We start from the raw sequence: 18,747 nt of genomic DNA, 5'->3' as shown, positions 1-18,747 counted from the left end.
CTATTAGTTTCTGATTCAAAAATAAATATAAAAAGAAAACATTGTACTAGTGTTAAATGTAGTTTAACTGAGATGTCAATATTTAAAAACGAACTCGACTAGTCTACAAGTCTAAATAAATACGTAGAAGTGACGTACAATTCCATGTCCCACTAAAAGCCTAGTCAATCGAAACATGACACAACATGCCTAAAGCCTTTTATCTCGACACAGATGGAAAATTGACTTCAAACGATTGGTTTTATTTGTCAAAGCTATTCTTTGAACATGTTACGAACAACAATGATAGCATAAAAAGGGATTTTGTTCAGCTTAAAAGTAAATTGTCTACGGAATCAATTTGTTCCTACGTATGTTGGATTTTCTTGCAATATCTCTCTTGTGGATCGACTTAGTCAGTTTATGTCGGTAGGATTTTTGTTTTGATTTAATACAATATTTTATCTGATAGAAAATTATTTTTCATGTTGAATATACCTAAGAGAAAAAGTATAATATTTATTGAACACATTAAGTATGATATCCTCTGGGAATAAATCTCTTTTAATTACTAAATGAAAATTTAATAAAGTAAAATCTAATAGAAAATATAGTCCGTATGTACTTAATACATAATACTAGGTATACTTAATCACGTGGAAGATAGATGTTAATAACACCCACGGAAGTAAAGTGAAGCCTTGACTGAAAGCCGGAAATAAGCTCTCTTAGTATCTGAAGCAATGTTTAACACGGGACTAGATAGAAACGACTTTCAATATCCCCTTTAGTGGAGAGTGAAATGTGTTACCTACCATGGAAAATACAAATATGTAAGTAAGAATAGTAATTGTAAAATTACTAACATTTGAATACAAGACTATGGGGAATTCAAATAAATAAATTAGTAGCCTATTGTACAAAAATTTATATGAAATATAAATATGTAAGCAACGCTTCGTCGAAATCTCAAGTCCAATACTAAAAGGAAAGTTAGCAGTTATCTGAACTTAATTATTATGTTTCATTATCATTAAGCAGAGCTTCTCCGAAAAACAATCGTATAAGGCTGGATCTTATGACTCAATTAGCTTATACAAGTAGTTACGCCCGCGTAATGTAGCAATAAAATGTTAGCTCAGACTATTATAGTCTATGTTTGTAAAGAAGAATAAACATAAGTAAAAACAAACAACCTCCCAAACTAGTAGGCTTAGTAAGATTTCATATGTACATACCTACTTCAGAACAGGTAAACATATAAGATTCTTTGAAAACAATAATTGGGTTTTCTATCCAAGCCATCTACCGAAAAATCATGTAATGTGACGTTCACATATGTATACAAAGAAAACATTTCATCGCACGAGTTCACTTAGAATCTGAACGGTTTTTATGTTGGCAGTTTAACAATATTCCCAGGAAATTGTTTTCTGATTGGCAGAGATGCCGCCACGCCGATCTAAGGAGCATTTGGGATCTTTAGACCAACATTACCGTGGAGCTTATGGGATATAAAAAACGTATTAATATCGTTCTGTGGTCCCTTCGCTGAGGTCCGAACATAAGAACTATCGTTATGAAGGTTCGGGTACCTTTAATGTTCATCTTTATTTCTACACGTTATTATGTAATGTTTCTTCTGCCATTTTTTGAAGAAGTTACATAGTCATTTAGATAATGATAGTACTTGTGGATGGTCCTTGAGAATTCCGTAATGTGCTATTGAAAAAAGGTTGAATTATCTACTGCTTGTGACTCTTGAACTATCAACAGCTCATGACAGTCCTCTGCTGGACTGCTCATGAATTCCTCTAATGCGTTTTCTCCATTAGAGGATTTTGCCAATAATCTCCTACTTTAGTAGGCGGTTCAAGTTTATCAAAGAGCGCTGCTACCCAATCAAATGTGATGTCTCTTATTCAGCTCTTACGAAACTCCTAGCAAAACTAGAAATACTAATAAATATAGTCTATTTCTTCACGAATAAACATTTCATTATTCTCAAAGAACTATACAATGCGTGTCCCCGCGTTTCTATTCCCTTAACAATAAAACTTGCTGCAATTTTTTCCGCTTTTGTCAAGCTTCAGAACAATCCCTAGACTTTGCTTATAAATGAAATGAAATAAAATAATAATACGAGCACAGCCAACAAGACGCCAGTAAATTAGAAGGCTTCGTTTTAAATTAAATAGTTTATTCTCTTGGATGCTGATGTTAAATTAAGTTGGAAAGGTTTTATGAGCGGAGCATTGCATAAACATAATTAGTATGTATCTACATTTTATATATTTTATAAAACAAGCTTTTATACAAACCCGTCCAGTGCTTGCTGTTAAATGAAATATATTATATTATGGCGTATAATGTTGTTGTAAAATGTGCATAATTTAAGTAGATTTATACATTTAACGCTGAGGTTTAAAATAATGGTTTCATTTTTAGAACTAATAACTAGGTTTTATTAGTTTAAAAAATATTCCTTTTAAGTGGTTTGGTGCTCTGGTAGCTGTTTATATTTTCGGACATACCATAATATAGCCGAAGCGTACCACCCTAAGGTAGACGTGGTGAGAATGCCCTAGGCATTAAATCCGCCTCTGCTATTTTATGTGCAAAAGTAGGTAGACGTTAGTAGTATACTGTCAATTTCAATAATCCAACTCCATCCAAAATCGTTAGATTCAAATCGATTTATGACTTAATTTTATATAATTTCTGTTAAAAACTAAGATCGATCCACAGATATTGAACTAAGATCAGTCTTTAATATCGATAGATAGTTACCAAAAATTGCTAAGCACACATACAAAATCTAAATTGACTCAAGACGAACCAAAGTTAGTATTGATCAAATACACAACTCGAAGACGATGCTGACATAAATTCTCTCAAAATACTTGTCTTCAAAGAAGGTAACCCTCAATATAAAGTTGGAAAACAAATATGTGAACGACAAATATTTTATTTGAGTGCAGGAAGGATGCCACAGAGATATTGGCGTACCAAGGGAGCCGAAGGAAATGTGTGCATCATGCATTATTGTAAATATGAACCGAGTTAGGTTTGAACGTTCAGAATATTGTGATACTGTGATACTGTGATATTTCAGTAGTGGCAATAAAATTTGTGGACTTTTGAAACGTGGAGTATTTTTGTGAAGGGCTTTAATTTTTTTGTCAGCTAATGTAAAGGCACAAATTAATGTAAAGCGACACTTTAGGATTTAGAATATAGGTATAATAGTAATGATATTTAAATATTTGTTTATTAACTGCCTCGTTGGTTGAGTGGTCTCAAGTGCTACTGCCGGACATGTGGTCTCGGGTTCGATTCCCGGGTCGGGCAAAGAACTGGGATTTATTCGGTTTTTCGAAAATTCTCCGAAGAAGGATAAAAGGCGTGACGTTACGCGATCAGTAACGTTCAAATACTCACATCATTTTGCGTAACATCTGCGTACTACAAACTTGCAACCAATTTCAATAATACGCTATAATTTTATTTCTTCTACCTCCCAGTTGCACGATACATCTTCAAAGAACGTTCTAGAACATGTTTATTACACACTTGGGTATAACACTATCATGGAATACTTGTCAGCACCTTACTGTTCATAATGTAGTCCAATTTTTCTCACTAACCTACGTACTTTGCTACGAAATATCCCTCAAGGGTGAAATTAATATTTGTCAAGACGAAACTACGTATTTTCTTTTGTTATTATTCTGTGACAAACATGAGAGTACAAACACCTTTAATATAGAGGTATTTTATTTGTTTACTTAGTTGCTATTTATTAAAGGGTTATTGGTCTGTCTATCTGTAAAATAGCATGCTATAAAGTTTTCTATTGAGTATGTTCAATGCGAATGCTGATGAGCAATTTACATTTGCTAGTAGTAGACATGCTAATTTTAAAATTTGTTACCTTGTCGTATTAATTAATACTTCTTTAAACACGCTTAAAAGAAACTCTCTTTGACTGAACCGCAGGTGGCATGCTAAAAAATTTGCTTGGGTGATTTTTGGTGTTTCTGAATACTCAGTAAGATTCTGAAATCTTTGAATGGTACTCTTTGTGTGACACTAAAGGGTTTACCACCAGTGCAAAGTCTCTATTACCTTTCGTCAAAAGTCCTATTTAAAAGAAAAACAAGCTTTATTCATATGGTTTCAAGGTTTCAACTGAACGTCCATAAGAAATAGGTACAATATAGAAAAAAAAAACACCAAAGGCTTTTACCGAATCCATATAATTTTTCTTTTATAAAGTACCTACTTACCCATATAGATATGTTAGCTTGCATATTATATTCATACAAAATACTGATATTTTTGTTACAAAGAAACCAAATCAATGGAATGAAACACCATATTGATGTGACTTCAAAAGAAGGCGAGAAAAGAAGTACAAAAATGTGAATATTTGAATTGGTTTCCGACTGAAAATCAAAAGTAATTTTTCTATATGTATAAGAAAACTTATAGATGTAACAGCTTACTTTTGTTATTTGGTTTAGGAGCAAGCAAGTATGACACACACACACACACACATACAGTTACTAACTTCATTTACAAATGGAAATGAAGTGCTACTACTATTTTGCAATCTCAAACCGTATCTAGTATTATCTAGAGTGCGGTAACTTTTCTTAAAAAATATTACTCCTCCATGAAGCAATTACTTAATATAACCCTTGAGTAAAAAAAAAAACAAAATAAAATGAGTAAACAACTTCGTTGATTACATATCTTCGAATATTACCTTGTCACAAAATTTTATTTGGTTTGCGTCATTCACTTTCGTAATGTTTTAACATTATTTTAAGAAAACCAAAAGACAAACATAATTAAGAACTCAAATAACATTGAAAAAATAACTTAAGCGATCTATCTATCAATCTTTTAATCAGCTAACACCAGTTTCAGCAGCACCTTACACAAACAAGGCCGCCTTGTTGCTGAGTAAAATCCAATTATCATATTTCAAAATACATCGCGATCCTACGCGCTCCTCAGGATCCTATATCAAATATTTATTCAATTTCAACTGACGTTACTTACCAAATTGTCTATTTCAAAGACTCATTTTCCAATTATACAAAATCCTTTGAAATTCACCTCAGTTTACTTATAGCTTGCTTGTGGTGCTTCGTTTCTGAACATCGGATTCGAATAGGGGGCACACATACTGAAGGTGTCGGCTCAACCACATTGCTCGCAACACGCAAAGATAATCTTCTCACTACGCCAATCCGTTTTGACTCTTCATCTTAAAATGCTGTTTTAACATACTGTGCGAACCATGCCTTATATAAATTCATTTCATACAGCTAGAATATTCTACCGCAGAAATTATAAGCATGATTTAATTATGTGAGACAGATTCACGATACGTCGCAAATTATAACGTAGTTCGTATTAAGTTGATTTGTTTGTAAATTAAATTATTATGTTGCGTTGTTAGGATGAGAGTATAATAGTTTTAATCACTTAAGATAAGAAGAAATAGACAGCAGTCTTTTAAAATTAAATATTATTGACTAGAAGGTGCCATTACCAATTCTCAATCTTCCCAATTCCCAACAACCCTTAAATTATCAACCCCAAAAGGCCGGCAACACACTTTTAACGCTTCTGGTCTTTGGGTGTCTATGGGCTCAGTCTGCTCGTTTAACGACTTATACCATAAAGAAACTTACATGAAATGTATCAGCTACTTGTTTTAATGTATTTTTTTTTCCTTACTCTAGCAAAACTATTCGAACTATAATTTTACTGTATAGTTATTTCATTGTGTTATAGTATCGACAACAATATCATTAATAAACCTAGATTATCACATTTTGCGTTACAACTCCTCTCACACATTCCATATAGAGTAATCAGGGGCGTAGCTACCGCCGTATCTGCCGTATCAATTATACGGGGCCCCCGGGCCACGGGGGCCCCAAAGTGTGTAAGGAAAAAGAAATAAAAACTTCCTAATTTATTTTATTTTACAAATGACAAAATTCTATAAAGCAATTACTTTTTATCCCGCCTTAAGCGTGCGTTCAAAAGTTGGCAACACTCTACAACGTTATGGCGGGCTGCGGGACTTCCCCGTTTTACTTACTTCATCTGCAACTCAGCGGGGAATCCCTCAATAATAAAGTCGATATCGCGATATACGTGTACGTACATACTCTACATTGGATGTTAAACCACGGAGTGCAGTGCAGTGTTTATTCACGCGTTTTATGTAATTGTGCATTACATTGTAATTCAGTACAAACAATATTGTTCTTCTGGTTTAACAATATTAGTAGCGATTTGTAAGAGAAATGAGTGAAAGGAAAAGAGATTATCCCAGCGGTGCTGAGAAAAGAAAAAGTAAACGGAAAAGGGAAGAGGTTATAAAAAAAGTGCCCAAAATTTCTTCATTTTTTCAGAGACAAGATACTGTGAGTGATTTAGATTGGAAAGGTAAGTACTACTCAACCCATTTATTCGGGGTCCGTAGTGATAAACAAGGAAATCTTTTAATTTCGGTCTGTCAATCTGTCCGTCACAAAAAGTGGTCTCCCCCCCTCGATTTTCACAACTACTGTTCCAAAAATCTAAAAAAGATATTGGAGACTCCTTACTAATTAAACTTTTACATGAAATTGGTTTGGCAAAAATCTTAAAACGGATGAGGTCTAAAAATAAATGTCTAATTGTAAAATTAGTTCTTCGAAAAACCGAAGTACTTACTAATTTACACAAGTACTATTTTACACGACGCTAATGTGGATCTGCGTGGTCAGATACGCGTGGTTGGTTTATTATTTACCTGTAGCGAAGGGTGAATTTTGTTTTTAGGGTTCCGTGCCACGAAACAAAAAAAAACCAAAACTCTAACTTATCTATAGGATCAATTTGTTTTGTTGTTTGTCTATCAGTCTGTATCGTATCGTAAATTGCGTGTTGAGAACTTCAGATGTGCAGACTCGCTTTCGGGTTGTTCTCGTTTCGTATGGCCACTACACTAGGCGCTGCGTTCAAATAGCACGCAGGTGTAATGTAACGCACGGACGGGCCGCAGGTGATTTTGTATCTACTAATACGAGCACAATCCGCGTACACTGATAAAAAAACTAACTTGACTCAAGAGCCAAAATCTTGAACCGAGAAACTCATTTGGAAGAAAATGAGTTTCTTGAATCAAGAGAATAAATTCTTGAGACAAGAAAAATTTACTTGAATCAAGAACAATTTCTTGACTCAAGAATTTATTCTCTTCATTCAAGAAACTCATTTTCTTCCAAATGAGTTTCTTGGTTCAAGATTTTGGCTCTTGAGTCAAGTTAGCTTTTTTATCAGTGTAGAGTCTGTATGCGTCTGAACTGAACACTCTCTAACTGTGACCCTCAGTAAAGTTATTTATTTATATATAACTCTTTTTAGTTTAGTATCAAAGCATTCGTATTTATTTTTTAACGAATACTCGTTTATTTTTAGATTCTTCTGAAGCACGTTCTTCGTCAAATATCCATTCGGAAATAGAAGAAAGCCAAGCACATACTTCATCGGATGTCCATCCAGAAATTGAAGAACACCAAGTCAACGATTCTGATATATTTGAAGATTGTAATATAATTTCATCAGATAGAGGAAATTTTGGTGACAATTTATCTGAATGCGAACGAAAAATAATTTTTAAATTGGGTCCATTTAAACCACAAGGACCATTTCCAAAAGATTCAGAAAGTAACCGACCTTTTTCGGCCTATTACTATTCATATTTCAATCAGGCAGGCATAAAACTTGTAAGACCATGGTTATGTTATTCTAACGTTTTAAACAAACCGTACTGTCACTTCTGTTGGTTATTAGCAGATCGTCAAAACAAATCATACTCCTCTGCTTGGGTTAACGGTGTTTCGGTTAGAAGCAATTTTACGCAAACTATACTTGACCATGAAAAGTCACAGCAGCATATGAATGCCTCACTCTCTTATAATAATTGGTTGCAAGGAAATACCATCGATACTCTATTGCAAAGTGAAATCAATAGTAAAATTACATTCTGGAGAGATGTACTGCATCGTATAATTAATGTTATAATTACTTTAGCATCTTGTAATCTATCTTTGAGAGGGCATGATTCTAATTCTGGAAATTTTATGGCAATTTTACGTTTGCTATCTAACTATGATGCAACTTTAAAAGAACTTCTTCTAAAACCGAAAGGCGAAATAAATTATTTAAGTCCTACGATTCAAAACGAAATTATTAGTTTGCTTGGTACCACCGTTAGGAACAATATTATCTCAGAAATTAAAAAAGCTCCATTTCTGACAATAATTCTGGATACAACACAAGACTTGTCAAAAATTGACCAACTTTCTGTAGTTTTTCGATATATCTCGGTTACAGAAAATGATGATAATGTGCCTAAAGAAATAAAAATCTGTGAGTCCTTTTTAGGATTTATAGCAGTAACCGATTGCAGTGCTGCAGGTCTGAAAACTGACATTTTAAATTTGACTAAAGAATATGGAATTGATTTGACTAAATGTAGAGGACAGGGTTACGATGGAGCAAATGTTATGTCGGGTGTTTATGGAGGATTACAAACCCTAATAAAAGAGCATGCTCCAAATGCCGATTATGTTCATTGTGCTGCGCACGCTTTAAACTTGGTTTTAAACGATGCTGCGAGACACGTTCGTGAAGTATCGACTTTTTTCGATAATTTAGAAAAAATATATACTTTTTTTGGCAATAGTATAAAACGCTGGGCTATGCTAAGTGACGATCCATCTGAAAAATATTTGATTACCCTCAAAAAGGTATGTCCAACCAGATGGTCTTCTAGGAACGACGCTTTATTAGCGGTAAAGAAAAATTTTTTACTAATCATGAAAACTTTGTACCAACTAAATTTAATTTCAAATAAAAAAGATGAACGTGAAGAATGTAAAAATATAATTAATATTTTGGAGAGTTATGATTTCTTAGTGCTCGTTACATTTTTTTCTTCACTATTTGAAATTATTAATCCTATTTCTAAAGCTCTACAGCATGAAAATAATGACTTACAGAAATCTAGTATTTTATTAAGTAATCTTTTAAATAGACTGTGCCAATTAAGAAATCAGATTTCATTTAATAGTTTGCTAAATGAGTCCAAAGATTTAGCAAAAGAGTGGGGGGTAACAACTGTTTTTAAAAACAGTAGGCGAAAGATAACGAAGCGTTTTTTTGATGAATTATCACAAGATGAGAGAATTTCCGACCCGGAATCCTATTTCAAAGTCAATGTATACTATTGTTGTTTAGATATATTAATTTCTCAAACTAAAGAAAGATTTCAGAGCCTTTGCGACCTGAGTAGTATGTTCGAAATATTACAACCGGAGAAACTCCTATCTTCTTCAAACGAAGAGATATTTATCGCTTCCGGAAAACTGTCGGTTAAATACAGTAAGGACATCTCAGTTAATCTTTGTGACCAATTAAAGGCTCTAAAAACATGCTTAAAATCTGAAATTCAAAAAATTTATTCCATCAAAGAACTCATTGAATTATTGCTAGTAAAATTCAATAGTCTTGCATCTAGTTTTCCCGAGGTAATCACAGCATGCTTTTTATTCTTGACTCTTCCAGTTACAACCGCAACTGCTGAAAGAAGTTTTTCAAAATTAAAACTGATAAAAAATTACTTAAGAACTTCGATGGGACAAGAACGGCTGTCAGACCTCTCACTATTGTCCATAGAGGTAGAAACTTTAGAAAAACTAAAATCATCATCAGCCATAAATGATTTAATAAATCAGTTTGCCGAAAAAAAGGCAAGGAGAATGAATATTTAAAATTTGATTTTTATTTGTAAAATGGTTAAATTATGTTATGATAAATAAATATTTCTTTTCACAATATTTTTTTCTTTTGTGAAAAATCTTTACCCCCAAACAATATAAGGGCCCCCAAACAATTTTTTATACGGGGTCCCGCCAACGCACGCTACGCCACTGAGAGTAATCTTAACACATTACAGCATTATTTTACACACACAGGTACAAAGGTACATAGTTTCATCAACAAAAAGCGCACAAATACGATATTCGATTTCAAATCATCGTTCCCTAAAAACGTTCGATAAAAAACCCGACTCCCACGCCATATCGCTCCATTTACCTACACGAAGATAAAGCGAATATAATCTGTGGAAGGTCCGTAAAACCTTTTTTTTTATTCTAGAGCTTCTGCAATATTGGCCGGACGTCAATTTCCTGGACACGTCCTGTGTATTATTGGATACTGTTTCAGTATTATTATTATTTTTTAATATCAATCTGTAAGGTGTATTATAAAGAGGAAATATTTATTATTGTTTTTTTTACGTTCATTTTTATTGCGTTCTAATTCTATCTAGTTAATTGATGTAGTTAGTTATTAAGCAAATTGTATTTTGACACACTGTAGACTTTCATAACGAACTGTGTAGGTACTAAATAAATTATTATGTTATCGGTTTACTAACGTAACTGTTTGACGAGGAACTCGATTAGTTGCAAGCCATGCTAGAGGTTCATACTCATGAGTAGCATTCCGTGAAACACAACGCGGCGATAGTGGTTTTGCTACCAGCAGCAAATTTAATATGTCTCACGGAAGTTATAATAAAATTATGTTAAGGCTCTTTCAAGTGCAAAGAAAGCTTTTTGTTTTTAAGACGGTTCAGTCAAACCGTTTTTAACAATCCCATATAGCTAACAGAATATCGACCTTATATGTATATAACAGAGGACATAATATTATATCCAAACTCACAAGATCATACTCTAGCTCGACTAACGTAATTACTAATACACTTTACATCTATCTAATTTGCCTAAACAATATGCACATTGTTCACACAACGACCGTTGATCGATTAATGCCTACCTCAGTACATCCAGTGTACATAGTTATTCAAGCGAGTACACTATCTCATTACTACTGAAAGCTAGCAGCCTGTATTTACATAGAGGCTATTGGCTAATATACATTAAGCGTATGTTATTGTTATTAAAATAAACATTGGCTTTAGTTATTGTTGTAATGAATTATTATGATATTATTATGCTGTTTAATTGGTGCTTCTATGTTTATTTAATTTGAATAATTCAAATTGTATGTCCAGCTATTTCAGAGATTAGCCGGAACAAACAGCCAGACAGACACAAAAAGGTTATTTTAATATTACAAACAGACGCTCCAATTTCATTTATTAGAGTAGATAGATTTTTGAGAAGACAAACTTATCGATTAAGTTGCTCATGGGCAGCCGTGCTCCATCGTAGTCCGCATCGTCACTTACCATCGGTCGTGTCGTGATATCGGCCAAACGTCGACCCACCAAACATATAAAAAAAATATAGTCCTAGTCGGTGTAACAAAACACTATCTAGAACCAAATTCAATTCAACAAAAGCAGAACAACGACAAAACAGTTAGGTACGTAAAGCAAAAACAAAACACAAACAATGCGACATGGCTTAAAAAAAACACAAAAACAAATAGCATTTTAAAAGTCGTTAATATTTTTACCGACGCCATTCGTAACAGCTCGAAAAGCTAACTCGACAAAAGCACTGTGGCTGAAATAACTTCAAGCTATAAATTTCTGGAGAATTGTGCAGCTTGAAACGCTGCTTGTGAATAACTTCAATTGAAATAAGAATACGCCAAGTTGAATCTATTTTTCTTACGATAAACGAGTTTCCTGACACTCGATATGAACTAGCGTTCGAGTCGGTGTGATATTTAGATGCTTCGAGAATAAACGGAAATTTTAGAATACCGTAGTTTCGTAGGAAGTTGAAAATACAAATGTTTCTTAATATGCGGCGTAAAGGCTTGTGTGTTCGAAGTCAAAGTCATCAAGTATTTATTTCAATTAATCTTAAATTAGGCAATTGTGATACGTCAAATTGAATTGTCCGTCAGTCTATCTGTCAGTGAAGCTACATGCTCGTTCCAAAGTGTAGCTTCGAATAGAGAAGAATCAGCAAGAAACTCTACTGTTACTCTTTTAAAATAAAATACAATATCTCCGGTGCATTATTTGATCATTTACCTATCTTATAGTCTCATAGAAAACTTCAAAAACAGGACAAAGAATACAAAATTAAAATAAAATACATATAACATTGCAGTCAAAAAAACTTATACGATTCTCATGTTGAAAAAAAACGCGAGTAGTCATCCATGTCTGCGCCAACGATTCTCATCGTACAAATGAAGCCTGAAACGCAATTATGCAAATGTAATTACCGAATATCAACTCGTTATTAACAAGCCAATTAATGTCACTTACCTACTGTTTACTTCGATATTTATTGAAGGAAAATTATTGGGAGTGTCATTTACCTACTGATCATAGGCGTTTTCTGACTTTCAAGTCGGCTGGTTGGAAGTGACCTGCATCTAGTGACTCCATGCAACCCTCATCAAATCGTCTAATAAACTTATTGGTGGACGACCAGCGTTGTGTTTAATGGTAAGTGAATAATAATGTTAATAAATCGTATCTTTCTTGTTATCTTATGTCCCAGTATTTTAGTACTACTCAAAACTTAATACTAGTTGAAATTCAAAATATTTTTGACTCTTTAGTCTTTGAATACTAGTTAATTTCCTAATAGGAATTCCATTCAGTTTAGGGGAAACCGAAAGGCAACTTTAGGTTAGTATTAGACATCACTATAAATCATGCCATCCTATCAATATTTGATATTCCATCTTCCAAAAACATATAAATTCATCACTCTCTCCTCATTACACACCACCAAGAGAGCTCAGAATTCGACATTAACATACTGAGAGATTCTAAAATATCTAACAAAAGCCCATCATGTGAGGAGACGTGTAACATATTATTATCGCACACGAAGCCACCTAATAATGTAGGGGAGACTTCATTTATCATTCACACGATATTTCACAAGTTCCCTCTCAACTGTATGTTGTTCTTTTGTATTTACAAGTACTGTGGAGTCTGTGTGCTCAGGTAGCTTACATGTGAAGGATTATTCCCGTTCAGATGCTATGTTTAAAATGTAAGCTTTGCTTTACGGATGAGTAAGTTTTTTAACAGTAAAATCTTAAGTAAATACTGCTTCTATTGCTTAGCAAAATGGTTATGTGATTTGCCAGTTCAAGTATTCGGTTTCGGTAAATGTTTATTGTTGATAATTGATTGGAATAGCTACTTGAAATAAATAATAAAAAAGACTCATGCCTGAACCAGACACAAGAAAAATCAATTTTTAATCTGAAATAATGATTATAAACAATGTTTACAGGATCATATATTATTAAATCCAGGGCTTGTTTATGTACGTGGGCCGTTCAGACATATAGTACACAAAATATAGGCTTGAGAAAATAAATTAAAGTGGTATATAGGGTGCTCAACATAATACTATCAATTATATTCGAACCTATGCTAACAAACAAATTATTTTAGATTTTTCTTTATTATTTTATTCTTAGTCGGTATTTGACAAGGGCCTGGAAATTCTCGACATTTATAATAAACCTTAAAATATCTCTGTTAAAAAGAGTTATTTTAATCACAAAATAATATTTGAAATTGGCTATGTAATCAAAGCCCAAAAATGTACGTCGAGACAAGTTTTATAACTTTAACTATTTCATAAAATTAATTGTTGAAAACTTTTATTGAAACATAAATTTTACGGGACTCGTTGAATAAATGGAATAATTAAAATATATTTCGGAGCTAACTAATTCGCTTCACCGTTTTATTAGAAAGTTGGTTTCCAAAAAACGTTACTAATGGGAGATTTTCTACTGTGTACTTGTAACTTTTTATGTTGTAAACTTCCTTCTCGTCGAAAATATATTTTAAAAAAATCGTGGAACGGTAATCGTTTCTTTATTTAGTCAGTTAAAAATAGATTTAAAAAATAACTTATCCTATACTTCTATTAGATGACGTACTATAAATGACTATAATGCAACCAGGCTTCACCCGGAACTGGATAAAAAACCTTTGCTTTTTTTCTACCATACTTCTAAGTTTTGTCTCTCTCGTTAGTCGAGTGGTTGGTAGTGCAACTGCCGGGCCAGGAGTCTCGGGATCAATTCCCAGGTCAGGCAAAGTATTACTAGGCATTCCGTGCACGGCGTCTGGAATAGTGCCCAGTATATGGCAATAGGCTCACCCCCTATTACATAGGAATTATACATAGGTGATAAGTGGGTGTACATTGCACAATGATATTAAGTACAGGTACACCATCGGGAATAAAAGGCGTGACGTTTCTCACTTTTGTATAACCCTTATCCATACATTGTGCACCCCTTTTACAAAAAGTACGTAATACCTATAAACACGTGCAAGCTCAGACGACACGTTCGTCTTGTTTCACGTAGGACTGCAGTAATAGTACACGCGTGACAAGCTCAAAGCGAGATTTCTCGCTCGTACTGAGAATATTGAAATCATAAAATTTAATAATATTTTTCTCTAGCTTAAATTCCCATGCAGTCAAGCAATACCAAATATATATTGGATTCTCTAAAATCCTTTGGACTTTGGCAACTCCTTGATTGAGTTATAAATATGCTACGGCCAAAGGATTGCGTTTGATCTTCGGCTTCAAATTAATTATTATTAAATTCGACTTCTTTTGTCTCTTATTCTCGATTTTTTTATATATTTGTAGTAATAGGGTAATAGAGTCAGAAATTATAGCTACAATAAATACATTTCACAAAAAATGTAGCAAGTTGTTCTTTTCATGATGTCAAAGTCAAAGCATTATATTTCAATAAATCCTTATTTTTTTATTTTTTTTCTTCTTGATGGCAACCGAGAATAAATCCTTAAGTAGGCACGTTAAATTATATTGCTTGTCACTCTGTCTGTCAGTGTCTGGCGTTCATAAGTCTTTCAACCAAAGGACTATTATATGACGACTAACAGATGTAGATAAACCAAGAATAAACCTGTACACCATATCTCCTCATATTCAATGCCACAAGCTTGACAAGGGTGCAACTACTATCGACCATATCGGGTCGCGCTCCGTCAAGCATGACACCTCTCTTGCAGTCTAATTGCGTAACACTATCATAATCGGAGTCTCCCGTGACACGTTGTGACGTCACAATTGGCACTATGGCAGCTACGTGCTTCCGTACGTTCCGTATAATTCGGTTCCATTTCGCTTCTGTACGGATGGAACAAAATATTTGTATGACAGATGGACAGACAGTTGTTCCCGGTGTTCCGAAATGCGATCACAGTAAAATGGTGTTTTCTTTTTTTGTGATGTCACTTTTTATGTTCCAGTGTAAAGTGGTTAAGTAAAAATAAAAATCAGTAGCAGAAATTTAGGATTATGAATTGTTTAATTTAGTAGTGCAACATAATATGCAAGCACATTTCTTTGAAAGCCGACACTGCATGATTGGCCACCACATTTAAAAACTACATAATGAATTTCTATCATCGATGTTTTAAACTCAATTTACCTATCGATAAAACACTACACTAATGGCACAATTAAATGTGACTCTTCATCACACTGCAACAATTTTATTCTATTTACACCCATCCTTCCTTTTACAAAGCATCTCGATAAATCAAATATACATAAAACCCTAGGCAGCATAAAAGTTACAAACAGGATCACTATTTCTCGCCAAGAACGTCTTTGAGTACTATATTTCCGATTATCGATGTCACTTTTGCTCAAGCACGTCGTACGCCGTAGACGAATTATATTATCGGCAAGACGCTTGTATTGAAAATATCGACGATTTTACTTCATGTGAGCAGTTTCTGAAGTCGCTTGTAGTTGCTGGCTTAAAGGATGTTTAACTTTATCGCTGTGTGGCTTTTATTTTAAAATTTTTAGCTGGTAATATGATGCAGATTTCTTTGTGTGATTTTACCATAACAACATCGACGCCCTTCTAACACTCATGATATTTATAAAATTAATTAAACAGTTACCTTCGTGTAAGCCATAAAACGTAATTAATTGATATTTTGATTAATTTGACCAAGATATATTAAATATCGCCAATCTGGTTGCTATATATCCGTCTGAAGGGCCAAATTAAAAGTACTTTTAATAGACGATCATGACTGAAATGACTAATGACTGTCAATAAAGCGAAAGAGATGTGTAAGAATCGTAGCAATTGTCGTTCTATTGTTCTGCCTACCCCATGGGCAACAGGGGTGAGGTAGTTGGTTGACACAGACGTGAGTTTGTATGGAAACCTAGATGCAACCTAAAGTATCTACACTTCCCCCTCCAAAATCGAGAAATAACAAACGTGATGTTATGTAGCGTAGAATTGAAAAGAGCTCTAAAACACGTGTTGCAAAGAATCGTACTACATTACTAACTGCTCCGAGGAAACAATAAATCCTGACCAACTTCCACACAGCACTTAAAGTGATTCTATTTACTTTATCACACGTTTTCCAGCCATTTATTTATAGCATCTGTTACATTTTCCGAAATATGACCTAGTGCTTGCGATACAATATCGAAACTAGATATGATTAATAACTGTTAGGTATCATTTCCCCGGGCATATAAGTTGTATGACCTAATACCGAGACTTATGATCTAATGGCAGCAGTTGCTATATTTTGGCAACGAAAAGTTTCAACATTTTATGGGCGAAACTTCTAACTTCTTCTAAGTTCATGTCTAATATAACACACACTTTTTGCCACTCATGTTATGAATGCAATATCTAAGTACGTCTTAAAAATCCACCATTAATAACTGAAGCTCATACCAACGGCAGCTGATTGAATAATTCATATGAAGACGCACATTAAGTTGCAAATAACGGCCAAACGCACGCCAATCGGCGTGAATTAGTGGGGGAAGAGATAAGTGGCCGTAAATGGCCGTAATGTTTAATAATAAATGAATTTATGGGAGCTAAGCTCAAGTGTGTGCGCAGTCTCTTATTGCCAGCCATTTGGCCATGTGTGATGAGTATGACGATGCTTATAATTGATTTGTGCACATTGTCTTGTTAATTGAATCGATAACAGTATGATTGGAACATGGAATAAGTAATTGCTATAATTATGATAGTGATGTGTAGGAGGAATATGCAGTAGTGGACGTGTTGTCTGGTCTGATAGGATGATGGCTTTGATTAAATTATGTTGTGTTGTTATTGTTGTTCTTCCTAATCGTGTAGGTACTCTTTTCATAGCGATGGTAAAGCTCCTTGAAGCATGGATAAAGTAGAATGTTCCAATGGAGAGTGTTGGAATGTGACTCAGATTTAATGGAATTTGCCCAACTAGGTGGGTCCTTAGCCAACGATTACTAACTCGCGCACTCAAAGTAATTTAATGGTTTCTTAACCCAGTCCTTAGCAATTGTTTTCCATACAAAATCGTTACTAAGGAATAGTTTAAGTAAGCATTAAATGACTCTGAGTCCACACTCAGAGTCAGATAGTGTCTTTCTGATTAATCCAACGAATTAGAAGATTCTTTACATTGTAAACAATACTTTTTCTTAGTTCTTAAACCACTACTACTATTGGTATTGGATGATATCCAAAGTACTAAAATAACACCCAACGAGGCCTATTGAATGACCATACAACAATATTGCTGAATGAGTTATCAATGATGACGATTTTCACATATTAAGTGCTTGTATCTGCGTTGAAGCGAGATAAGTGGGCGTTACGTTTGAATAATAAATGAATTTATGGCCACTAAGCTCAAATGGAATTCACATCTGCCACGTTCCGTATTGTCGGCCATTTCAAAGGTCATTAATTTATGACACCGATTACGAATGCAGTGGCGATTGGCGTACCGAGTGTTATTTATGTGATGTTATTTAGGGGAATTAAATGGGCCTATTTATTCATAGTGTGACGGTCCGTCAGGTACCTACCCCTAAAATATAAACAAAGGCATCCCAATACTTTAAAGTGTCAACTTTCCAATGAGCCACATGTTAGGCCATTCATCTTATATTTTATGAGAACCAGACTTGGGATAACTAATGGGCAATTGAGTTGTAACTTGTTAAGTGATCTTAAGTGTAAAGTGGGACCATTGGGCGCACAACACAATACGAAACGCCACATCTGGTTGCAATAATGCTGACCTGCGAAAGGTCCCTGGAAACAATTAGGATATTGCACAAAAAGTGCCATAAAACAAGGGTTGCATTGGCCTGGGAAAGGGGCTCTGGCGAGGAGATGTTACAAATGTGATGAAAACGATAGGACACTTACTCTTGGACTGCGGAGACGGAAGGTTGTCTAGGATAGACTAGAATTGGTTCCTTAGAACCCAGTTGTACTAAGTAAATTCAGTGTGTTGTGTGGAAGTTTGGTGAGTAGCAGTGTGAAAGCAGCGAACGGGTATGTGAATGTGGATTTATTATAGGCTAGGGCCTTATCCCATCTTCCTATTTGTATCCCCGGAACAGTGCCCTGCACTGTACTTGTTGTACGCGCATCTCCAGGGAGCGGGGTAGGCTTCACCAAGTATCTCGGAGTCTCTCCATACATTGGTTAGCTATGCTCGAAAGGAGTACTAGGTTCAAAACACATGTGTGTCTCGTCAACATCCACACCCGCCATAGGAGGCATATCTATACTAAAAAAATTCTACGGTTGACGAAACATGCACTGTCGAAACGGGGTTCTATTAAGGAGGTGTAATGATGTGTAGATCTGAATGGCCACTTCGGCGTACACAAGTGCATC

The 18,747-nt window shown here is 34.5% G+C and overlaps 1 protein-coding gene across 1 annotated transcript; it reads left to right on the top strand.

Annotated features, from left to right (window-relative positions):
- The first annotated feature begins 7,671 nt into the window (after positions 1-7,671).
- Positions 7,672-9,891, top strand: LOC118277411 (zinc finger MYM-type protein 1-like). The gene is made up of 2 exons (XM_050705057.1): positions 7,672-9,438; positions 9,622-9,891. Exons 1-2 carry the CDS (start codon positions 7,950-7,952, stop codon positions 9,825-9,827), a joined length of 1,695 nt encoding a protein of 564 aa, XP_050561014.1. The 5' UTR covers positions 7,672-7,949; the 3' UTR covers positions 9,828-9,891.
- Positions 9,892-18,747: the final 8,856 nt, after the last annotated feature.

Source organism: Spodoptera frugiperda, chromosome 26, assembly GCF_023101765.2.
Source record: "Spodoptera frugiperda isolate SF20-4 chromosome 26, AGI-APGP_CSIRO_Sfru_2.0, whole genome shotgun sequence".
NCBI classification, from domain to species: domain Eukaryota; kingdom Metazoa; phylum Arthropoda; class Insecta; order Lepidoptera; family Noctuidae; genus Spodoptera; species Spodoptera frugiperda.
The sequence above is the reverse complement of the archived record's forward strand: the minus strand, read 5'-3'. Positions and strand labels throughout refer to the sequence as shown.

Bases quoted from the DNA above. Each gene is read 5' to 3' on its own strand.
- LOC118277411 (XM_050705057.1), top strand. From the start codon at position 7,950: ATGAATGCCTCACTCTCTTATAATAATTGGTTGCAAGGAAATACCATC. The intron at 9,439-9,621 runs GTAAGGACATCT...TGACTCTTCCAG, and splicing joins AAAACTGTCGGTTAAATACA to TTACAACCGCAACTGCTGAA.